Source organism: Syngnathus acus, chromosome 15 (genome assembly GCF_901709675.1).
Source record: "Syngnathus acus chromosome 15, fSynAcu1.2, whole genome shotgun sequence".
NCBI lineage: Eukaryota > Metazoa > Chordata > Actinopteri > Syngnathiformes > Syngnathidae > Syngnathus > Syngnathus acus.
This window is the reverse complement of record NC_051100.1, coordinates 2,251,126-2,274,378: the sequence shown is the minus strand read 5'-3', so window position 1 is coordinate 2,274,378 and position 23,253 is coordinate 2,251,126. Positions and strand designations below refer to the sequence as shown.

Here is a 23,253-nt window from a genome sequence, read left to right as displayed (position 1 = left end):
TGTGTCAATAATAAACTGAAGTACACACTTAGTCAATATGACTAAAGCTGTTTTATTGTAGTATTTTGAATGGTCGTTAGGATTTTAAGGTCATCTACCACCCGAAAACTGGAAACTCTAAAAGCATCATATGCAATTGAGTATACAAAAACCTGTATTTGTGTGTGTGTGTGTGTGCGTGCGTGTGTATCTTTTGGGTGGTCTTCAGGTTTTAAGGTGTGTGACCACTCCAAAATACTGTAAGTAACATATATGCAATACAGTAACAGAAAGAAAAAAAAAAATGGGGCAAAGTTGTAAACCCTGTTGCACACCGTAAAACTGCCACTCGGGGGTGAGTGTATGTACGCGTACTTGTGCTCTTATCTTAACTTCCTCTCGATATGCAAATAATATTAAAATTAGACTCGCACCCCGGAGCACCGACTTCATTTTTATGTTCACAGAGGAAGTCAAAGAAGTGGTGCCGGATAAGACAAAAAAGGCGCCATCACTCTCTAGTTCTTCATAGAAGCGTAGTGACACTTCTCTATTTCGAACTAGAATGTTAAAATTACCTGGCAAGAGTTCCCGGAATAGACTGTAAAATGAAGTAACTGCACTGTGGTGACGTCCCGCAAGGTGAGCAGAAGTGCAGATGTGGTGACACCCTTGACAGGAATTACGCAGGTTTTTTTTTTTACATTTTGAAAATTGGAGTTTGAAATACAGTGCACTGAAATCTGTCACAGTCAAGAATCGGGTGGAATGATAAGTTTCAATTCAAATTCAAAAAAGCACTGGACCAAAGGTGTTTTATTTTGTTCAGGTACCCCACAAGATGAGCGGGAAAGCGTGAGAAAAGCACACAAGTGAAACTCCCACATCGGTTTGTTAAGAAAACAAAGACCGGGCACATTACTGCCCGGCTCAAAGCGAGCACTCGGCTTCACGTCTACAGGAAGAAGGGTTGCTGTGATTGCAATGATTATGATCATAATGATTATTGTTGGTTGGTATGGAGGAGGGTGGAGGCAACCTCGAGAGAATTCTTCGCTTAAGGTCAGGCATTCCAAAGCAAGGCGAACCGGATTACCTTTTCAAGGCAAACACTATTTTGCCAATAACAACACAGCTCAAGAAGAAGAAAAAATGCCGTTGGATCGCACAAACACTTTTACTTTTCAAACATCCAGGCAACATGTGATGAAAGAATGTGAAGAATGAGCCAACCGCGTGGCGCAAGGCTTAGTACTGGAAATAGTTTTCAACTCAAAAGAGGAAGCTATTAATAAAATGAAAGGCAACATAGTGTGCATACCTGCCTTGCTTTTGTTTTGAAATGCTATTTATACTTTCTTTTCAACCCCAACATCTGAATAAAGTAGAAAAACTTGATTCTGTTTTTCTGGAGAAGAATTCACAGGGGAAAAAAACGGAGACACTTAAAAGCTTGGTTGTCTTTGATCAGGCTGTAAAACGCCCACAGTTTAGCATTTAAAGACAAGATAAAATGACTTCCAGGAACCGGAACACCCGCGCTATCAGTGAGCTAAACACACAGCTGGCCGTTGAAGGCTTGGCTATCTCGCTCAAAGTTCGACCAAGATAGCGAGCGCCGTCAGACATGACATAAAGGGAGCAATGATGGAACGCTGTTGCATGAAGATAGTTTGAGGGCAACGTGAGAGGACAAGGCGTGGGCTGTTTATGTGTTTGCATGTTATTCATTTCTGAGGAATGTTCGCACAGCTGCTGGTAAACTGGACTTGCCAGAACATTGTTGGCATGAATGCTGCTTCTCTGTCAAGTCCAAGCGTTTGGTACACTGTACATGCCTAGGAGGAAACATCAAGGGTTGGACTTGGTGTGGAAAAAAAAAAGACTTGGGAATTTAAAGACTAATAGGGAGTTCTTTTTCCACAAGTGCAACATCACACAGCTCAATTAAAGCATTGCTGTGAAAGTAATTTTGTCATGCTATCTGTTTCATTTCCTTGCATCAGACACATAAAAAGTCAAACATGGCTGAGTCACTAATGTTTACGTGGATACACGCGGTTTGGGAACACCTAGTCTCCAGGCTGTCAAAAAAACATTGGCAACCAAACACCAACTCACAGTACACTACTTCCAAAAAGTAGTGAGTATATTTTCAGGTAAATGCCATAACAGGTCAATTTAATTTGGCCTTGGAAAAAACTTTTAGGTCAATTGAAATTCCATCCATCCATCCATCTTCTTCCGCTTATCCGGGGTCGGGTCGCGGGGGCAGCAGCTTCAGGAGGGACTCCCAGACTTCCCTCTCCCCAGCCACTTCATCTAGCTCATCCCGGGGGATCCCAAGGCGTTCCCAGGCCAGCCGAGAGACATAGTCTCTCCAGCGCGTCCTGGGTCGTCCCCGGGGTCTCCTACCGGTGGGACATGCCCGGAACACCTCCCCAGGGAGGCGTCCAGGAGGCATCCTGATGAGATGCCCGAGCCACCTCATCTGGCTCCTCTCAACGTGGAGGAGTAGCGACTCTACTCCGAGTCTCTCCCGGATGACCGAACTCCTCACCCTATCTCTAAGGGAGAGCCCGGACATCCTGCGGAGAAAACTCATTTCGGCCGCTTGTATCCGGGATCTCGTTCTTTCGGTCACGACCCATAGCTCGTGACCATAGGTGAGGGTAGGAGCGTAAATCGACCGGTAAATTGAGAGCTTTGCCTTTTGGCTCAGCTCTCTCTTTACCACGACGGACCGGTACAGAGTCCGCATTACTGCCGACGCTGCACCGATCCGCCTGTCGATCTCGCGCTCCATCCTCCCCTCACTCGTGAACAAGACCCCAAGATACTTAAACTCCTCCACTTGGGGCAGGATCTCATCCCCGATCCGGAGAGGGCATTCCACCCTTTTCCGATCGAGGACCATGGACTCGGATTTGGAGGTGCTGACCCTCATCCCGACCGCTTCACACTCGGCTGCGAACCGCTCCAGTGAGAGCTGGAGATCACGGCCTGAAGAAGCCAACAGCACAACGTCGTCTGCAAAATTGAAATTGATTTGTGTATTTACATTCATCCCCAAAATTCAAAACTTTTTTTGTGTGAAGTGATGACAACTGGCATCCTCCCAGCAGTGAACCTGATCAGGAACAAATGTAAAAATAATCTGTGGGAAAAGTCTTTATTTTCCTCTCTGGACAAAAATGTTGAATTTTACAAAAACATTATATTACAAATGGGAACAAACTACGTTTGTATTCCTAAAACAGGTTTCCTCAAAGGTTACTACCTGCAACACATGCAGAAAGGCCATCCTGTCTCTCTGCTGTGTGAACAGAGTATAAGGCTTTTGAGAGAGCTCAAGGTTCAGCGTGCGAGCAACGGGGAACCAAGGAGCATCTGCGGCCTGGTTTCGGTTTCCAGCAGGACCGGAGCGAGCCTGAGCAGGTCTCTGAGTGGCATTCCCAACCGGCTGCTGCTGGACAACAAGTGCCCGAGTGAAGTGCAGCCTAGAAGAGGGAAGCATGGCATTGGCTAATTCCCATCACGCTGCGTTTTTCCCACTTGGCGGCGACCCACAGCAATTTCCTACCTTGAAGCTGCGCCAGTTTGTTCCTGAGGCAGGGGACAGAGCGGTAGACCAGGAAGCAAGCCAACATGGGGGACCCGGGACCATCGGGGAAAGCCTTTCTGCCTATGTAGGACCTCAACGCTGAGCTGTTGTCTGCAAGAAAAAAAAAAAAGTTTTGAGTGAAGGAGCTTCATTTAGTCAGAGCATAGACGAAAAGAAAAATAGTGCTTTGACGCCATCTTCATTTGTTATTTTCTTGGTCTGTGGGGGGCCATTTACTAAAATAAGATGGAAAAAATGTGATTTACTAAAATAAGATGGAAAGAATGTGATAGGAAAAAATGAATGTTAGCACCATTCCAAACGATGAAGCCATTTAAACTTCTTACCTTTGAGCCAGCTGTCCAGCACCACATCCACCTTGTTCTTCATGACAGGTAAAAACTCCGAGGAAAGCAGCGCGTCACGGCCGTGGGCAGGCCGCTGGAGCACCCTGCTGTCCCAAAGCTCCACCACCAGGCGCATCTGCCACAGGGCGAAACTGTGCTGCGGCTCACCACGGCACAGAGCGCCCACCGCCTAAAGCGAGGGAGGAGGAGACTCCGTTAGAGACCTGCAACGAGAAATGTCCGAGCACCGGTTGCGTTTACCTGCTCGATAGCGACGTACGTGGGCAGCATCTCCGGACACTCCTGCGTCACGCACTCGTACAACATGGCTGAGAACAGCTCCACGGTCTCCTCTCGCTGTGAAGATATCCCAGAGTTTGTATCTCAGGTATGTTCTCGTGAAACTCGATCAGCGGTTCATCTCTAGCTATGAGGATGACGCAATAGCGGACATCTAGCTTGTGGGAAACTGCATGTACTCACGTGCTTCCCTCCGCCCGACGTCTTGCAGAAGAACTCGGCGAAGGAGAGCAGGGCCGGCTCGGAGGTGAAGGTGGAGATGGCCTCGAGCTGCGCACACACGACGGGAAATTTGTGAGATCTCAAAATGGGGGGGGAAAAAAATCTTCAATAGTCCAAGGGAATGACCTTAAAGGCTCGGACTCCAGAGCTGCGCTGAGTGACGGCGGAGCCCAGCAAGCTTTTCCAGCCCTGGGGGTCATCCTTGTAGGGCAACTGCCCTGCTCGGAGTTTCACGTATAACACGCCGTCCCTGGAGAGGACCGACCTGAGTGGCAGAAGACACAAAGTGTTATCAGTAAGCCCTTAGGAGAAAGAATCTGTTTCATTTTAGGGGTGGTTCAGCATCTTCCTCACTTGAGGTGCTGCACTTCCTTGATCAGGTCAATCGAAAGTTCCCAGTAACGAGGCCCCTTCACTCGAACCTGCCAGGAGATTAAATTACAATGACACGAGTCCAAAGGCGACGTGGCTGTTGTTATTTTTTTTACCCGCTTGAGGAGGTGCAGCTCAGGCAGCATGGTCGGAGCCATCAGCTCCACCGTGGTCTCGTCGTACCAGTCGGTTTTCTGCGAAGATAAATATGAAAATAAATATGAATATATAAAAAAAAAAAGTCAATGCAAGTAAGCATTATTAATATGATATATTTTTATTAAGTTTAAACATCAGCGCCGTTGTCGCAATGTTGTGACTGATCCCGACGTATTAGTAAAAGAGCTTAATGAACCAACCACAAATGGACCAAAACAAAATTGCAGCAGCTACAAAACACCAACCATTTACATCATGAGCCATTTTTCTTCGCGTTAACTGCCAGATGGCGGATTCAGCGGCAGTTTCTAGGGTGAAGTGAAACTAGCGTACGGCGCACATTACTTGCTCACTCGTGAGGAAGTAACACAGCGAACACGAAACCACGAGGAGGAAGCGAGTACGATGACACGGTAGGAATGAATCAAAGACTTCAACCTCACTGCCTTTTACCTTGTAGGTGACCTCCAGGAGGGCGTAGCAAGGCTTAAGGGAGTCCACGTCAACCGGCACCAGCAGCCGGCTCTCGGCGGCTAGAACAATGAGATGGCGCAGCGCCTGCAGGTGATAGCTGAAGAATACAGACATAACCAAATTTGAGGAGGAATGCCAAATCGTGTTATGTGACATTTGTGAGGCCGTGAGAAATCAACTTCATGTCTATTTAAATGCCGGATTTGAAATGAGTGCTGTGTTCATCTCACCGGTTGTCTGTGCTATGTGAGGGGAAGTGAGGATAGAGGGCACATAGCAGAGCAGCGATGGCTGAGTTGGATGTGCTCAAGCTGAACCTGATAGATAGATAGATATATATATATAAAATCATAAAAACAAACAAACATTACCATTATTAAACCATCAATTATTGCCGTAAATGTTAGAGGCACAAACAAAGGTGGGACAAAACACAAAAAGCCACAGAAAATCATTTTGACGAGCACGGCTGCGCTCTCATTGTGTTTTAATAATAGCTCTTGGCGTCACGAGCCACTCGCCGGGCTCTCGATCATAATGGCTGTTGCTGTTTGAAGATCGTACTTTGACGAAAGGAGCCATTATTGTGATTAAAAGAAGAGGGGGCAAAAGACGTCACGGCACTCGCCGGCGGGGTTTATTATCTGTCAGTTGAAGGCATTTCGCTGTGTGACGGCGGTGGCCTTGGATTTTTTTATTTTTCATATTTTCCTTTTTTTAGAGATGATAGATGGAAATGATCCATTTGTCCACTGTAAATATCAATAATTCTGCTTGGATTAAAAAGCACAATGAAAATGAATTGGAGGTAAAAAGCAGCATGGAGAAAACAAATGTGAGGAGAAATACGAGTGACAAGATGACGTGATAACTACACAAAAGTGGCCGCGATGAGAGCGAACTGAATGAAAAGGCATCAAATGCAACAATAGCACACTTTGACGGACTTTTGAACCCGACCTACGTCCTCGCGGACAACCTGACATTCAGACTGCGCTCCAAACATTTATCGGCGAAATGGCTGTCAACCAAATATGAGCAAGCTTTCATACAAAAGCTTGATCTGTTGACAGCGACGTGGCTCCCTTTATTTCATGCGCCGTGACTTTCGGCCGGCGTGCATATTAACTCAAGAGAGGACTATTCAATCGCTATTGTCTTCATTTGTATGCTATCCCAAGTTGAATGATGTGCAGCCCTGCCTACAAAACAGGGAGCAAGAAGAACTTGACTAATACTCCTGTGCGTTTCAAAAGTTTCATCTTGACAGGGCTAAGCTTTTCGGTGCCATGGAACTACAGCGGTGGCATCGACAGTGACGTTTCAATTGGCGTTTTGTGGGCGGCGTCTCACCTTCCCCCTCCCAGGAAAAGCATGCCGAGCGCCATGTGATGAGCCATGTGGAAGCCGTAGTTCATCTCGCCGCCGGTTCGGTAGTGCAGGAAGCGGCAGAGCTGTAGCACCTTCAGGTTGCCCGTGCCGGCCATCACCATGGACATGGACAGCAGGATCATGGACAGCGCCGTCTGCATGTTGTAGCAGCCCGGCTCCTGCGGGAACCGCAGCGGACGTTGGTGGACGTCAACGCGATGTGATCATTACAAACGTAAAGACTTACCGCAGCGGCTGTACCGTAGAAGGACATAAGCCTCATGAAGTTCTTGGCAAAGTCGTAGAGGCAGTCGAAGGCATCCGAGTTGGCGGAACCGGCGAATCGCAGGCCGAGCGCCATGCAAGCTCCGGCTGTGATGTAATCCTGCACTTGGCTGAGATGCGCGGAATGGAAGTTTAGCGGCTAAGTTCAGCGGGTGGTTGTTGTGTGAAGACAGAAACTCACATCCACGTCTCCATGTTGATGTTTTCTGGTGAGTCCGAATGAGACCCCCTCATGATCTGAATAAGAACAGCCAACAACTAAGATTGAACGCAAATCAACAATATACTAAATGCGACCTATTTGAGTCTTTCTTTTCACCTGTGGTACGTTACTTTTGACCCATTCTGTATTAGGGAGTATTTCATCCCACATGATGATGCACCTGGCCAGGGTCTTGAAGGAGCAACGAGACGATAAACACTTATTTGTGATGATGGTGGGGGGGGGGATGGTTAGGAAAGATGAATTTACACGCCGGCCGCACTAACCCTGAGCAGAAGAAACTCTGGCTTGATGAAATCCAATAGGAACCAAGTATCTGGAGGTTTCAGCCAGTCAGCTATGGACCTGGTAGAGGGCAAAGTGTTAATACACATTCACTTGATTCACTAGTTTGAAAGCCTACTATGAAGTCAGAGGTCTTGTTCAGAACAATTCAAAAGGTGACTTTTCTCACCGGTTGTTGGTCTTCAAATAGATCATGGCGAGTGCCAGCGTGGCCCCAGGACACGTCACATCCACATTGATAGTGTCGCCCTCCTGTCAACGACCATGAATACCCTTCAGCCAGTATGCTAACGATGAGGAAACACATGCAGCCAGGTTTGAGAGTCCCATTCAGCGTACCTTGATCTGGTAGCTGGGAGATTTATGTCTCTCTCGGCTGGCTCCGACTGGGGCCCTTCGATGGCCCCCTACCATATACTGATACAGTTGCTCTGGGACGTTCAGGTCACTCATCCCAATTAGGTTGCTGCCTTGCTGCAAGAGAAGACAGCAAATTATATGTGTGTTGTAAAAGCGGTGACTTAAAAACATGTTTCAAACCATTTTGTGTTTCCAAGGCAGAAATATTTTGCAGTGGTTGCCTTGTTTTTTCTGTATACATGTGTATATATAAACAAAAAAAGGTTTGGATGTGGCTCACCCCGAGGCAGACCATCCCAAGAGCTAATCCCGCAGCTAGGGAATAGGACTCCCTGTCGGTGCAGTACTCCATCTCCGGACCTGGAGGTCGCCCTGAAGAATATTTAGAGAAACATTGACTGTACACAGCTGGTGCTAACATGCTAAAACAATTAACAAATGGTTCCTCACCTATTTCTGATTGTAGAACCTCAGCAATGTGTCTGTGTCCTGTTCCCTGATACACCAGCCCGATGCCGATTACAGACGCCACCTACAAAAGGGATGGGCGGGTCTGGAAAACTCCGGCTCAAGGAACTCCACTATAGCAGAAAAGTCATCATTTGTCCCAATCCCACCTGTATATTGTGTGGGACATCCAACTCAGTGGAGGTGGGAGGAAGCAGGGCAGGGATGTGGATGCTGAGCAGGCGGGTGGTGGACACGTCCATGGTACCCAGTCGCGCTGCTGCCACGCCCAGGAGAAGCCCGATGGTGGTCATCTCGTGGCCCTGAGGAGGACACGCTCGAGTTGAGCTGCGGTACTTTTTTTCGTGACAAATGTGCTGTGTATTAACAGAGTGATGTGCACCTTGGTGAGGTAGTCGTGTATGTTGAGTGTCCCAAGCTTGGTGAGATGCCCGTTGAGGCCCAGCGCCATGAGGAAGCCAGCGTGCTCGTTGGCCATCTCTTGGTTCTTGTTTTTGTTGTAGACGATCCAAGCCGAGTCCACCTGAAGACGCAAGAAGAGGGCCGCTTCATTGATCGACACGCGGTCAGGTGGCAGCTCGGTCGTGGGGACTCGCCTGCGACGCGGGGGCGATCTTGAGTCCGGCAGCGACGCCGTTGTGGAAGCTGGGCCAGCTGGGCATATTGGCTGGGACGTCAATATTCCCGCTGTTCAGGTTGACCATGGTGTTCCTGGGTGGGGCACGACCTAGACCACATTGAAACATGCAAGACCGTGAACACATAACTGGGAAGATATCAAAATGAATCCGCATTTTGGCTCAAGCAAGTTTATATGTTGACCCGGTCCCTAACATCCACAAATGCGTTTCATTACCTGTGAGGTTGAGTTTCGGGATGGGTAAAAGTTCTGTAGGTACAGGCTGGTAGGAGAACAGAGTGAAGAGGCCCCTTCCCACTGGGAGGGACATGGTCCTTTGACACAGCTGAAGGAGTCTGGGAAATGTAAACAATGACAAAGAGGGCGTTACAATGGAGCCAATGAAAGATGTTATTTACGCTTTCAATGACACGGGCAAAGAGGACTCACTTGTTCTCTTTCTCTTCTATGTACTCGTGGTCCGAGACCTCCGGGAGCTGAACGACGCAGACCCGGACTGGCTTGGAGCTCTGCAGAAGCCTTCGGACTTCCTGGACCCTAAGATCCTGACTCCAGATCAGTCCTGTGACCTATTGAGTGTGTGAGATGAAATTTGCTCAGCGTCAAATAATAATTTGCAGATGCGACGAGCGAGGGGTACCTCCTGAATGATGTCCGACATTCCGTCCTCCTCCTCGTCGGCCTCTGTGGTCGCGGGAGGTTCCAAGGACAAACTTGAGCTCACAGACTGGACACACACACGCACACAATCGCAGTTTGAAACAGTAACTTGACACCGTGCTAATGACTTGAACTCATATTTACACTCACAGCTTTGCTTTTCACCAGGGTCATGTTGTGGGCCTGTCTGGTGCGGTCCTGCCGGCCAATCAGCAGGCAAACCTCCTCTGACCAATCGGCGCAGGGCTGCTCCCGGCAGTGGTAGATGGCATCTCGGATGGGCAGAGCCACGCCGAAAGGGACCGACTCCAAGTCTTTGAGGGTGAACCCTTAACCGCAACCAAACGTAAAGCAATGGTATACTGTGAGATTGGTCACAATCACTGAAAAAGTGAGTATGAAAAGTCCAAAAGACATTTACCTTGCGAGGTGAGCCAGACCACGAGCTGCTCAGCCAGACTCCCGCTGCACGACTTGACTTGATTCACGCTCGCCTGTCTAGAATACATACAATAAATATATTTTAAAAAGAAATAAATGATCAAAATAAACGCAACTAGATCTTGAGGCATGGAAAATAGCTAGAAACATCCTAATGAATGATACTTGGCCATCCTAACTATTTGCTTTAATTATGAAAATATTTAATAGAATAAATGTATTACTTTTGGTTAATTGTTGTTCAGTGCTTTACCATACTGTTGCATGAATTCTTTTTTTTGTTTGTGTAATTGACAGTTGCCCTTTCAAATCGGCTCCTCATAGCACTGTGAGCTGATTCACCTTTTGTACTGCTGCTCACTGGTCTTTTGGCCTGAAGAGGGAAAAACAGAAAGAGGTCAACATGCTGGATAATTAGCACCATCATCAGACATCCACGGCTCTGCTGTATTGTCTCCATTCAGCCAGCACAAATTGAAAACACGGGAGCGCAAATTGCACTTTCGATTGCTCCTGTGTTGGGTGATGATGGTTTGGGTGAAAGGAAAACAAAAAAAACACCACAATGCTGTCAGACTACAGTCAATGTCCAAGTGATTCTCAAGACCCCATCAAATACTTGCAAGGAGCTGTCTGTCACCATCACTGTATCCTTTTACAAAGCAAAATCATCGCATCACACGCCTTTATTTTTGCTTCCTGAGGCGGTGCGCTGGGATTGACAGGGGTGGCGCATCGGTACAACTCGCACACAAACGCATACGGCGGGTGACGTGTTGGCTCATGGCAGCCACTGACCTGCAGAGAGCTTCACCAAGTATTCAGACACATTGGATGTGGTGGCTTTGTCGTCACCGCTGATGTAGAGAGCATAACTCTGAAGATGCAGAGAAAGTATATATAAGACAGACTTCATTTTCCATTTGTCAATTTTCGATCTCGCTGACCCTTAAAAGAGATGAAGCATGACAAAGGCCGGAGCAAAAATTTGGACCCAGGGACTCTATAAAATTTTGTGAAAGTAGTTCACCTCCCACCAGACATAATGAGGAAGGTTCTGTTCTTTGCTGGGTGAATCAAAGGTTGAATGTGACTGATGTACTGGCAAATTACAATGTGTGTGTGTGTGTTCTCTACCAATAATTGTGCTTTATGCAACACACAGACACACACACACACACACACACACACACACACACACACACACACACACACACACACACACACACACACACACACACACACACACACACACACACACACACACACACACACACACACACACACACACACACACACACACACACACACACACACACACACACACACACACACACACACACACACACACACACAAAACAACTCTTTACCCTCACACACTTAAACTCCAAGCATGTGCAAATAAATGCTTTGCTCTTTTCCTACATGTACGTTTACATATACTATTTCTATTTATTATTATTATTGATGGTTTTATTTATTAACTTTAATTCTGGGCTTGTGTGATGCATTTTGGGGAGTTTGTGTATATGAGCAGACATACCAGAACCAACAGCCGGAGCCTGTGGCAGACACCGGGCAGGGAGGGGAAAGGCGGGACCGATTCCCCTTGCAGGCAGCTACTGAGCCAGCTGAAGATGCAGGGAGGTTCCGCACGCAGGAAAGACGGATGCTGCATTTGACCAATCAGAGCTGAGGAGAAATAAGAAGTGTGAAAAGTGGCCTTTTCTGCACCCCAAAATATTACAATCGTTGGATTATAAAGTCCTACACTGGTCTATGAGGCAGCTCTCTGTGAATCCATTGATTAATGATGGGTAGTCTCTCCAGTAGAGATCCACATAATCTTCCAACTGCAGGTCTCTGCAAAAAAAAAAAAATTCTTCCATCACTCAAAATTTCGTTTAAAACAAACATAACCACAAAATTGTAATTTTACTCTTAATCATACAAGCAAAAGATTATGTGTATTCACAGCCTATGATCGTGGCCACGCGATATTAAGCGCACTGCACATCTCTCCCTCGCCGCGGTCAGTTTGCTTCTCTCAGGATTATTGTTGAGTTAGTCGCCGTGCTATAAATATTTCACCTGCCTTCCCTTCATCTTCATGCAACGAGTGCAGGAAGAAGACGAGGAGGAGGAGGCGAAGGCAGCCTGAGTGCAGCAAGATGACAGCTGACCTACAGGATGATGATTTCGGCAGCTTTTTAAAAAACACAAAGGCCCCGGGACAAGGACACAGTGAGGAATACAGGACACGTGCATGTTTAAAACCAGGACAAAAAAACGGTTCTCCTCTCCCTGTGACATTCGGCGTTGTTGTTTTGTGGTAATTAAACGAACTCAGAGTCAGACATGGTCCTTTTGTTTAACTTGACATAATCAATAGTTTTTAATTTAGCACGAGTGCTTCCTCCCACTCTGCTCTGTGTCCATTTAACCAAAATGGGTGACTTTAAAAGGGAGCATTATAGTTAAAAAAAAAAAAAAAAGGAAAGAAAAAAAGATGTGGTGGAATAGAAAAAAAAATTAAAAACACAATCAACAAGAGAACTGACAAGCCTCACCAAAGAGGGTGTGAATACTTTTGCAACCACATGACCTACACGTTGGTATTGCAATGTATTCATCTTTTTTTTTTTTTTTACATTACAAAAACCTGGAATTTTAACAGGGGTGTGAACACTTTTGATTTTCACTGTATGGTCATGGGTTCAAATATTTGTCCCAACTGCAGTCTTGCCTAACAGGCCCCGCTGTTTGCCCACAAAGACCAGCACGCAATCAGGCTTCTTCGGTGTGGTGAGAAACAAACTCGCAGAGGTGAAGTGAGCGCTGTGATTGGTGACAATGAACGGCGAGTGGGAGGCAGAAGCGCTCTTGAGCGTAATTGTGCAGCGCTGGTTTTTGCCTCGAGAAGCTCAGCGACGAAACGACCTCTGCATTTTATTCAACTTTGCAAACAGTTCAACATTCACTCTGAATGTCAACAAAGGCATTCTGGGAAATGGACTTTTGTTGATGGAGTGCTTTTTTTTTTCGTGTTTGTTTCAAGGGTTGCTAGTGAAAGCTGCCATGAGAAGGTGGCAACCTTTCAATCGCCATCAGCCTGACATGAGAAGCTCATTAACGGAGGCGGAATCACAGGATGAAAGCCGATTATATAAAAACTGCCTTTTGTCTAGCCAAGCAAATTAGAAAATCCTATGAACACAACCGCATGTAGTTGCTAGAAAAGGACAAAATGGTGGTTACCTGGCGAGCTGCTGCAGAAGACACACCAGGGACGAGGCCCTCTCTCGGTGCAATTCGTTGAGCAGCAGCTCTTGGTAGAGCAGGTGAAGAACGTAGAAGAGGGCCGGAATGTGAACGAAGAGGGGCGCCGTGTTGTCTAAGACGCAGGAAGAGGACGGCGCCTGGAAAGCAAACACGGGAAGTGAATTGAACAATTTGGAATTCTGGACTGGTTTTTGCTGTTTCTTGATCGTTATCGATTTGGTCGCATACAGATGAGAGGTCCTCATCGTCCGGGGTGACGCTGGCGTTAAAGCCACTAGAGGCCGCTGGTTTGGCGTCGGAATGAGAATCCATCTGGCGGTGGTAATGACTTCCCAGCAAGTACTCCCAATCCTAAACACGAAACAGATGCATGGTTTTGATTACCGCTAGTTAATTATTTGACATAATTAAAGCAAAAACGTACTATAGTATTGCTTTACGGCTGGTTTTACAATGTATGGTTCAAATGACACGGCTTCATTTTTTTTGTGTGGTATAATAAAAATATGTGCCATGATAGCCTGTGTATTCATCTGCAAGCAGTGGTTTTCAATTTTTTTACAATAGCCTAACCGATTAATCGGCTGATATTAGCTCTTAAAAAAAAATCACCAAGAACTAGCTAGCTTTTTTTTTTTTTTTTAGACATTACAACATGAAACAAATGTTTTCTTTAGTAACAAAGCATAGTTCATCGTTAGTCACACACCTCATCACAACCTCCATCACAGGGACGAGCTTTCTTAGCCGCAATCACCGGCGAGAGAGGCACTTCAAAATTCAGCTGAAGAAGTAGGGGAAGGGAGGACCACAGGGTGTGAGAGTCACTATTTCAAGTCAGGATTAGCTCTTCTGGTTTTAATTAGCGAAGGGAAAAAAACAAAAACTGACATTTCGGGTCCAGGTCAGGCGCTCCGTGTTGTAGCCCATCAGCTTCAAGAAACAAGTGACAAACAGGTTCCACTCACTGTGGGGGCTTGTGCCGCCAGGGGCGTTGTAAATTGTGTACCATTTCACCAAAACCTACATATGAAACATGACAAAATGTAAAAAAAAAAAAGGAGAAATATGTCATGCCTTTTAGTTTTTTTTTTTTTTTTATAAAACAAGCAGGTCTGATGATGAAAAGTCTCCACAAACCTTCATGGCAGCTTCCTTGGGCAGGATGAAACGAATGGCCTGAAGACATTTCCTAACTAAATGAAAAGAGAAACGTAAGGCGGACACATTAGAACCGATTAACACCCTTTTTAGACCAACAGCAGGTGATTGATCTTGACCCAATCGTATTCGTCGTGGACCGAAATATCTCCATTGGACACCCCGAATTGAAAAGGTCAGTGGCGAGGCAGATCAATGCCATTTCATTAGGGTCGGGTAAAAGACTTATCTGCAAGATTGATTATGATATAATGGGCAGAGAGAAAAAAAAAAAGTTTGATGCACACAAAGCCCTTGTAATTGGGTGCATACGTGTCACAAAAGGCTGAAAAATCATCAGCGGATTGTATTTTTTCCAAGAATGAACCAACATCACCGATGCAGCACAGACTCCTCCAAACAGGGATGAATCAGCGCTGATAATGAGGCACGCGTTTACCATCATCCTATAATAGCAGGCACCAGCCCATGCACTGTACTTTTTGCAGGTCTGGAAAACCACACCACTCGCCGTGGCATTGTTACACCATGTGGCTCTCTATAAACTGGGCAAGAACTCAACGGTTACAGCTTGAAACGATTCGTTTGCTTCAAGTCTTCTTAAATTAGAACTTTTCATCATCTGTTTTCATGATTACAGCAGTGTGTTTGTTTGTGTACCTTGTGATGGCATCCTCAATACGTCACAGTAACAATGTAGGGCAAACTTAATTTCCAGGACCCAACTGTTCTGACTCAGCCAGAACAGTGTGTGTGTGTGTTTGTGTGTACGCATGTGTCTGTCTGCGTCTGACCAAAAGCAGGTTTTGAATACATCAGCATGCATATACTAGTCAAAAATGACTTCTCTATGCATTGGTATACACGAATGGAAGGAAATACTGATTTGGAGAGGCACAGTCATTACAATCATAATAATTTCATATAATTTGGATATTTTTCGAAGGTGTGCTCTATAGAAGCAGCTGTAGCGTTCTGGTATGCAAGAAAAAAAAAAGCTTACCCAGCTCAGAGACAGCAATGTCCGGGATGGAAATTCTCAGCATGGTGCCATTACTTAGTTCCTGGAGAAAGATCCAAGATTATTATTGAATTCATTGTTGCAAAACACAACAATCAGTTCCGCTCAGACAATTTGCATGCAACAACAAAGCAAACTTGTAGAACTTGCATGTGAGAGAAATTGACCTCTGTGTCGCTACAAATTGGAAATAATAATGAAGCGCACACCAAATGTTTGGAAACATGCTTATTAGATGACTAAGTGGGTAAAGAAAAAAAAAAAATCCCACCAGAGTTACGCGGTTGCTGACAGGGTCCCGGAGGGCGTGGATGTAGCGCAAAGCCTGCTGGTAAGTGTAGTCCTCTAAAAAAGATGCTTCGTGGCGCTTCATGTTTGGGCCCCTTGGATCGGACACGGGCGAGGGCATGGCAGCCTGAGGGCGTCGTTGGATGACCAAATCAAAGTACAGTGCAGTGAAAATCCACATTCATCACTGCATTTGTGGTTTCTACATGATTTTTATTTCACATTAATTAAAAAGGAGTGTTAATTATTTACAGAATTTCGTGTATTATGTCTCTATCAAGTAGAGATAGCTCTATTACATGATTACCTCGTCCATTCTTTGCAAATGCCTGCTGCTTGCATTAGTGGGCGTGCTAACTTGCTCCTGTGGCGTGTAGAGACCGACACGGTTGTTGTTAAGACCGAAAGTGGATGGCAGGAGGCCGGGCACAAACACCTGGCTGACCTTGAGGGGAGAAGCGCAAAATAAACAGACGTCACATGTGCAGGAGAGGAATTTGTCGTCGTCCTTACCCGGGTGACACCCGTGTAGAGAATCAGGCTGCCGCAGGCCTCCAATACCAGCATTGCATCAATGTTCTGAAAGTAGGAATTTTTTTAAATGTCAAGTACAGTAAACCTTGGCTAAATCAAGCTTCTTTATTCACACAGGAGTGTTGGAAGGGGTAAAAAAATGTATATGGTCTGTCGTAAGAAAGCACGGTCGTTCGTTCACCTGCAAAGGCTCCGCATCTTTGGCGGTGATGTTCGTCACAGAGGCAAAGATGAGCTGAGACGTGTCGTTGCTCTCCATGAATTTCACACATCTGAGGTTCCGGAGATAAGAGAGGATGTCAGGCTAGGAAAAATAAACTAGCTACAATACCTCTCCCCACTTTCAGACAATGTTTTGACTCCAACCTGAGTTGCTGGTGCGACTCCACCAGGAAACAGAGGTAGCGGTTCTCGCAGAGGTCGGAGGTCAGGAACACTTTGGACGCCTGGCTGCTCATCTCTCTGTCCAGGCTGGAAAAAAAAATAGTGACTTTTTGGCAGAAACTCGCAATGTCCAAATTTGGTCAATTACAGCTTCCAACCTGTGGCACACAGTCGTCTCGCTCCATAGCTGCTCCATGCACAGATCTGGGATGATGGGCTCCGGCACCGTCTCATTGATGGTGCTGTTGGGCGAGTGCGCCATGCCGTGATGGTGGCCCACAGGTGACGAGGAGTGCAGGGTAGTGTTAAAGCGAGCCGTGCCCGATAAGGACGGCATCGCCATGCCCGGAGAGTGGTCGCGACTATGTGTGAAAAGAGCAGCTATGTTCACATCCTTCTGTCTAGGCATAAATAACTGATGCAAGAAACTGACCTGACGGCAGCCATCTTGGATATACCCGGGGAATGGACGCGGGAGTGCATTACTGGTGAGGACATGAGGATTCTGCTCTGGTGGCTGTGCACAGTGCTGTAGTGATGAGGGCTGTTGGCAGCAATGACACCACTTAAAAAATAAAATAAAAAGGACAATATTAGCAAGAAGAAAAGCTCTGACATCACCTTTATTCTTTTTTATACACAGAAATGTTTTGATAAAGTTGATTGCTCTATTTTTTTTTCATTTATATTATGATTCAGAATAAAAATTCGAATAAGTCACAGGAAAAGTTATACTGACAAGGTAAAAATGCCACCGGGAGTCACTTTGTCTGCTATGCTGCCTTCTGACATCCACGTGTGCAGCTAAATGAATTCCATATACTTTTATAAACATACCTTGCTCCAGCGCCGGGATTAAACCTGGCTGCCTTGCTGCCACACGGGGTGTCCAAGCGGGAGTGGTTGCGCAGGTGTGACATGAGGAGGCCCGTGGCCTGGAAGCCGAGAGGTTCGGCGAAGGGCTCGGCGAGACAACTAAGCACCATGGAGCGCTCCTGGTGAAGGTGAGACACTGGAGGTTGACTTCCAGCTGATGCCGATATCATTGTGTCGCTACTAGCCCATCCCTAAACATAAGCTACTGTACATGATCTCATCATACCTCAGATGTGACCTTGCGCAGCCTCCACACCGAGTGTGTTCCATGCTCACTATCGTAAGTGACGATGATGGAGGGCTGACAGCAGGTGAAGACGATCTTTGTGCTGGATTCGGTCATGTACTCCACGCGAGAGCTGTCAAACGGACCTGGCAGGCAAACGGTGATCAACAAAATAGATACATTGCTCCAGGTTGGAGGCTCCACTCACGGCATTGATTGTTTTACCAGAGGGTTTGTACACCACTGGTGCCACCTCATCTATCGGATGCAGCATGCTGAACAAGTAGGGAAGTGGCTCGCTGTGGAGGAAAACGTGTCAAAAGAATGTGTGGATGGAACCCCACGGGTGTGTTTGCAGAGTTGTGGGTGTTAGCCTTTACCCCGGGGGGTTGAGCTGGCTGTCAGCTGCTGTGATTTTACGCTCAAGCACAAGTCCAAACTTAGTCGGCCAGGCTTTGGACACCTGTAGGAGAATAAATACACGAGTACTTCTTGAAGCCTACTTTTCACGTATCGGTAAAAAAGGTAGACGAACGGGTGGGTGCGTGTTTGTTTTCACCTGGAACGGCAGCGGCGAGAGGAAATCTTTGCCGGTCACGGTGTGAATGTTGATGCAGCCGTTCTGGACGATGCACACCGTGTGCTCCACCTGTTCTTCTGTGAAACACAACCACGCCTTAGCATGATCAGAAGCATGGACATATTTACAACCTCAATTCTAATTTGATTGCATTTCGCTTGATTGCTAGTAGATTTTTTTTTTCATCCAATCAGATTTCTCTTGCAAGAACCTGTAAGACAAAAATGACACTGTACCATCCTTCTTGCTCTGAGGGACAGCAAAGTCACACCATAAGGCCTGCAGATGGAACACAAAAAAAAAAAACATACACAATGTCACCACAACTCTTAAATTCAAATTTATAATAATCCTCCACTAACCTGCTCCACCGGGCTGTCCACAGTGAACGCCTTGTAAACATTCGAGCCGTGTGCCCGGCTACCCTTGGTCCAGACCACCACGTTCCCTGCCGAGTAAAGCTCCTCTTCGAACTCTACACCCTGCTCCGGGACCTCCATGCAGCCCTTCCTCAGCTGCCAGCTTTCCTGCCAATCAAACACATCACCAATGAATTCTGAAGCTCACGAGCCGGGTTCAAGGTCATTACAGTAGCTGAGTTTTCATCTGTAAGATTTGATCGGGCCTGTAAATAGTGCTTACCCGCTCTCTCTCCTGCAGGCTGACCTCCTGCAGGGAGCCCGCCAGGCCGGCGGCGCAGTCCGACGTCCAGAGTTCTGAGGCGGGCTGCAGCTCCCGCAGCTGCAGGTTGAAAGCGTTGGGGTGGTTCTTGCAGTGATCACGGCCAAACGGGACAAACGACTGCAATTCCCCTGCGGCAATCATCGTGGCTGTCTCTTCATACACGACGTCCGACATGAGTCCCAGATATCAGCATTATTTCTGAAAAGGAAATTATACTCATGGTCATGGTGTGTTTAGTGCAGGGTTGACTTTATATCGGATCGTGTTCAACCCAACAACAAACAAACTCGATCAACATTATTTCAGTATACCTCCAATAAAGGTACAGAAAACGACAATGCATATAGTTCGACAAGACAGACAGATTTGGCATCATTGTTCTAGTAGGAAAGGTTTATATATGTGTGCATATATACATAGGTGGCACATTACACCAATCTTGCACGCGTAATTCTTAAACTTGACTTTTTACAGAAGCTACATGCTAAAACGCTATTAGTTGCGATCTATAGTTATGTAAATCAACACTCTGTTTTTGACATTCAGGAGGTATCATACGCGTTTTGACGGGTGAGCTATGCACGCGTAAAAGACGCTGATGCGTTCACGAACCACACTAGTGTGCTAATTCGGCTAACAGGGGCATCACAGTTCCACTCACGCAACAGAAGCACCAACCTGATAATAACGAATATTCTGGCTCTTATCGTGGAGTCCTCGTCTTCTAAACGTGTCAAGGTGCGGCTTGAACGCAAAGTTTAAACATAAAACACAAACACACACGCACCCCGCTACCTACAATTCGACTAGCGGCAACTTTTCAATTGACCGCCGACATGTTTGCTGTATTGGCATTCTTCCGCTTCCGTCTACTCAGCCAATCAGAGAGCGAAATATGGTGACGTCAAGATTACGTCGACTTGGCCCATCCTAAATATAATACATATTAATATAAAAAAATAAACTAAAATTAATTTAAAAAAAATAAACACATTAATAAAAAGTAGATGCAAAATTAAAAAAAATAACATCAAATGAAAAATAGTAATTACTCACTACAGCACAGTTATTATTGATTGAATGACATTAAAACAAACATTTTAGGATATTATATTATTCTTGTTTGTTCTAAAAAATATGAAATTATTTCATTACTAGTTGTATTTGACTCATGTAATCTCATGTTGCCAGTTATACCGCTTATGCAATTGGAACTATAGACCAAGCATGTGAATAAACGTTGGACAGGCTGCTCTCAGGCCTGCTGCTCAATGTGATGACTGTGACATGACAAAGCCACACAATCTGCACAATATCAGATGAGCTACAGTATATACACTATATACCATGCGTGTAGGTGCATATAACAATAAACGAGAGCAAGAGTGCTTATCTGCAGAATCATTGTTGTAAGTTATGTTGTAATATTCACTGTAAGTCTTTGCAGTTGTGGTCAATAGGAGTCTTTTATTTTTGTCTTACTGTTTGTCCCAAATATCGCAGGCAATCTTAATTCTGCTCTGACTCACACTTCCTGCGTTTCCCCCACCATTTCTGAAGGACTTTGCCACAGGCGGAAGTTGACATCTGCGCTAGGCAGGATGCAGTGCTGGTTGTAGCTTATTGATGAGCTACATTTGATTTTTTTCTTAACAAACTGGATAAAGAAGTTTCTCAAATATTGGACATAAAATACATAAAGCAAAGTTATTAAATCAACTTTTTGCATACTTCCTTCTTTTAAAACAAAGCCTCTCTCTCATAGCTGCAGTGGCTTCGGTGTTGCGTAACATTTGAAAACACAGAGGCAGCCGAATGGACCTCATGCTGACATCCATCACACAAAAAAAGCAAAACAGATGAAATTGCTCTTTCATCTCTTACTGAAATCACGGGAATGGACTTATTTGCCACTTAACCGTAATCCATTTCGCTTGCTGGTTTTTGCTAGCCGGGGTCATCCTCGCCATAACCCGCAAATACTTTGGGACTTAGGTCTTGCAAGGCTGCTTTTGTATTTGTGACCCAGAATATATATACAATTATTTTTATATTTAGATTCAAATCTGTATGATCATTCAATGTAAATAAGTTGACAAGTCCTACCAAAAGCAAAGCAAAAACCTTATATGCCCCCCCCCCCAACACACACACACACACACAACATTTCAAGTCCTCTCAAGACATTTTGACATGTCACCACAGAAAAGGCAGCAGTGGTGCTAACGTTGCTAACAACATTAATGATACCTGCCGCCACACAATGGTGTGCGGCGAGCATCAACCAGATGGAAAGCGGCCCGCCACCATTATGTCATTATTGAAACATTTTCTCTGTGGATGGATGGATGGTACCGTACTTCCAAGACAGACAGACAGACAGACAGATAGATAGATAGATAGATAGATAGATAGATAGATAGATAGATAGATAGATAGATAGATAGATAGATAGATAGATAGATAATTACATTGGCACTGACCCAAATGCATTCTGGGAAGGTTCTCGGCCCGGTTAACGAGCGAGTTAATTAAAGATGGCTGGCATGTCGGTGCGTAATGTCGGCCAAATGAATTTATGAGCTTACTTCATTCAGGATGCAAGCACGAGCTCTGGACGTCAAATTGACGCACAGGGCCAAAACAAGAGCCCCCATTAGCAAATCCTCCGGGGAATTCTGACCATGAGCTCATATGAGAAGGTCTCGCACTAATCTTCATGAAACACTTTTTGTATTTGGTCCGGGAAGCGTGTCATCGTTGCTTTAAGATGGCTCATTTCCCCAACTTTCGATTTTGAGCTGGAAGCAGGTGGACCTGACTCGCTATCGAGGGAATATACGTATATAATATTTTGAAGCCAATTTTAAATCTCCGCGTTGCTTTAATGTTGACTGGTGCATTTTCATTGTCTTTATTTTAATCAATATTATTGAATACTGTTTGATGATTAAAATCTTTTATTGTTCTTATGTTTTGAACCATAAATATACCACTCCTCTGTCATTTGCCCATTTAGCATTTATGCCACGCATATGTTTTATTGTATCATCATTCGTCATTGTCTTTCAATGAAAAGCATGCATCTGTCTACGTTTTGAGTAAACCAGGATGAATACCGTTTTTTTCCATGTATAATGCGCAAAATTTAACTAATTTATTGTCCTAAAATCTGGGGTGCGCATTATACATGGGTAAATTTTTTTTTTTTTTTAATCCGGATATCATACGGAGGCCGCCATTACAGATGCGCTTTCTTCTCTGCTGTTCACTTCAAACACGCTCCATACGAACACAATGCTCTCGTATGAGACGCTTGCTCGATCACCTGCTCGTTTGCTGTCACAATGTACCCTACACAAATCCGAAACATTTCTTCGCTATTGAGTTTGCTAGCGCATGCGCAGTGATACTGACCGGCAGAATAACATCCGGTTGTTCCCAAAGATGATCTTTTTTCTGAAATAATTTTACGTTTACGGACTTAAGTAGGAGTCAAAATTTGGGTGCGTATTATACATGGGTACAGGCTTTTTTCCAGCATCAACATGCTATTTGTAGGGTGCGTATTATACATGGGGGCGCATTATACATGGAAAAAAACGGTATGTGGTTTATTTTTCTGAAAAAGAGATTCAAGCTTTTCATTAGCCAGCGAGTCCACGTCTTTAACTACATTGACCTTAATAGTTTCGACAAACGACTCCTACATTGATTCTGATTGTCCGTCATGTCATCTTTTCTGCTTCAGGCCCTGCTTTGCTTTGTTTCAAACGCCACATTTATCATCTGCATCGAGCCGCCCCTCTCACGCCGCCGCCATGATGTCAGCAGTCACCCCCCATCACAGAGTCGCCACTCTGGGCTCGGCTAATTGGATGAAGCGGGCCACAGGAGGCACTCAGCTCGCCGGGGGATTCCCCTCATCACCATGTGGCTTCTTTTATCAATTTTGACCCAAAACAGTATTTTTGGAACACACATCTAATGGGAAAACGAAACAGGGTGCAATAGACCCCCAAGTTCT

At 45.5% G+C, this 23,253-nt stretch overlaps 1 protein-coding gene across 6 annotated transcripts; it reads right to left on the bottom strand.

Moving 5' to 3' along the window:
- Window positions 1-837: 837 nt before the first annotated feature.
- anapc1 (anaphase promoting complex subunit 1) lies at window positions 838-20,082 on the bottom strand. Of its 6 annotated transcripts, none has more exons than XR_005100411.1 (54): window positions 19,905-20,082; window positions 19,185-19,424; window positions 18,905-19,069; window positions 18,779-18,821; window positions 18,522-18,619; window positions 18,343-18,425; window positions 18,188-18,261; window positions 17,963-18,108; window positions 17,698-17,855; window positions 17,294-17,425; window positions 17,019-17,222; window positions 16,843-16,947; window positions 16,658-16,748; window positions 16,456-16,521; window positions 16,250-16,387; window positions 15,926-16,069; window positions 15,637-15,697; window positions 14,613-14,668; window positions 14,364-14,495; window positions 14,182-14,256; window positions 13,701-13,823; window positions 13,449-13,609; window positions 11,962-12,053; window positions 11,734-11,882; window positions 10,989-11,067; window positions 10,533-10,563; window positions 10,171-10,247; window positions 9,900-10,078; window positions 9,730-9,816; window positions 9,519-9,658; window positions 9,306-9,424; window positions 9,046-9,176; window positions 8,832-8,972; window positions 8,599-8,751; window positions 8,432-8,513; window positions 8,262-8,353; window positions 7,961-8,095; window positions 7,791-7,873; window positions 7,603-7,681; window positions 7,433-7,507; window positions 7,295-7,350; window positions 7,076-7,223; window positions 6,811-7,007; window positions 5,688-5,774; window positions 5,437-5,554; window positions 4,941-5,018; window positions 4,807-4,874; window positions 4,579-4,717; window positions 4,414-4,500; window positions 4,192-4,287; window positions 3,931-4,120; window positions 3,563-3,694; window positions 3,260-3,479; window positions 838-1,401 (listed from the first exon to the last, which is right to left on the bottom strand). XR_005100411.1 is itself a non-coding variant. In XM_037271999.1 (53 exons), the coding sequence occupies exons 2-53, from the start codon at window positions 19,398-19,400 to the stop codon at window positions 3,337-3,339; spliced, it is 5,934 nt and encodes a 1,977-aa protein (XP_037127894.1). In that variant the 5' UTR covers window positions 19,401-19,424; window positions 19,905-20,082; the 3' UTR covers window positions 3,136-3,336. The 6 variants fall into 6 exon arrangements, 3 of the variants coding, with proteins under 3 accessions (XP_037127894.1, XP_037127895.1, XP_037127896.1); XR_005100412.1 differs by lacking the exon at window positions 838-1,401 and adding an exon at window positions 1,649-1,817; XR_005100410.1 differs by lacking the exon at window positions 838-1,401 and adding an exon at window positions 3,033-3,109.
- Between the last annotated feature and the right edge of the window lie 3,171 nt (window positions 20,083-23,253).

Bases quoted from the DNA above. Each gene is read 5' to 3' on its own strand.
- anapc1 (XM_037271999.1), bottom strand. From the start codon at position 19,400: ATGTCGGACGTCGTGTATGAAGAGACAGCCACGATGATTGCCGCAGGG. The intron at 15,698-15,925 runs GTGGGATTTTTT...ATCTTTCTCCAG, and splicing joins TCAGCAACCGCGTAACTCTG to GAACTAAGTAATGGCACCAT. The intron at 7,224-7,294 runs GTGAGTTTCTGT...CGCGCATCTCAG, and splicing joins ATCAACATGGAGACGTGGAT to CCAAGTGCAGGATTACATCA.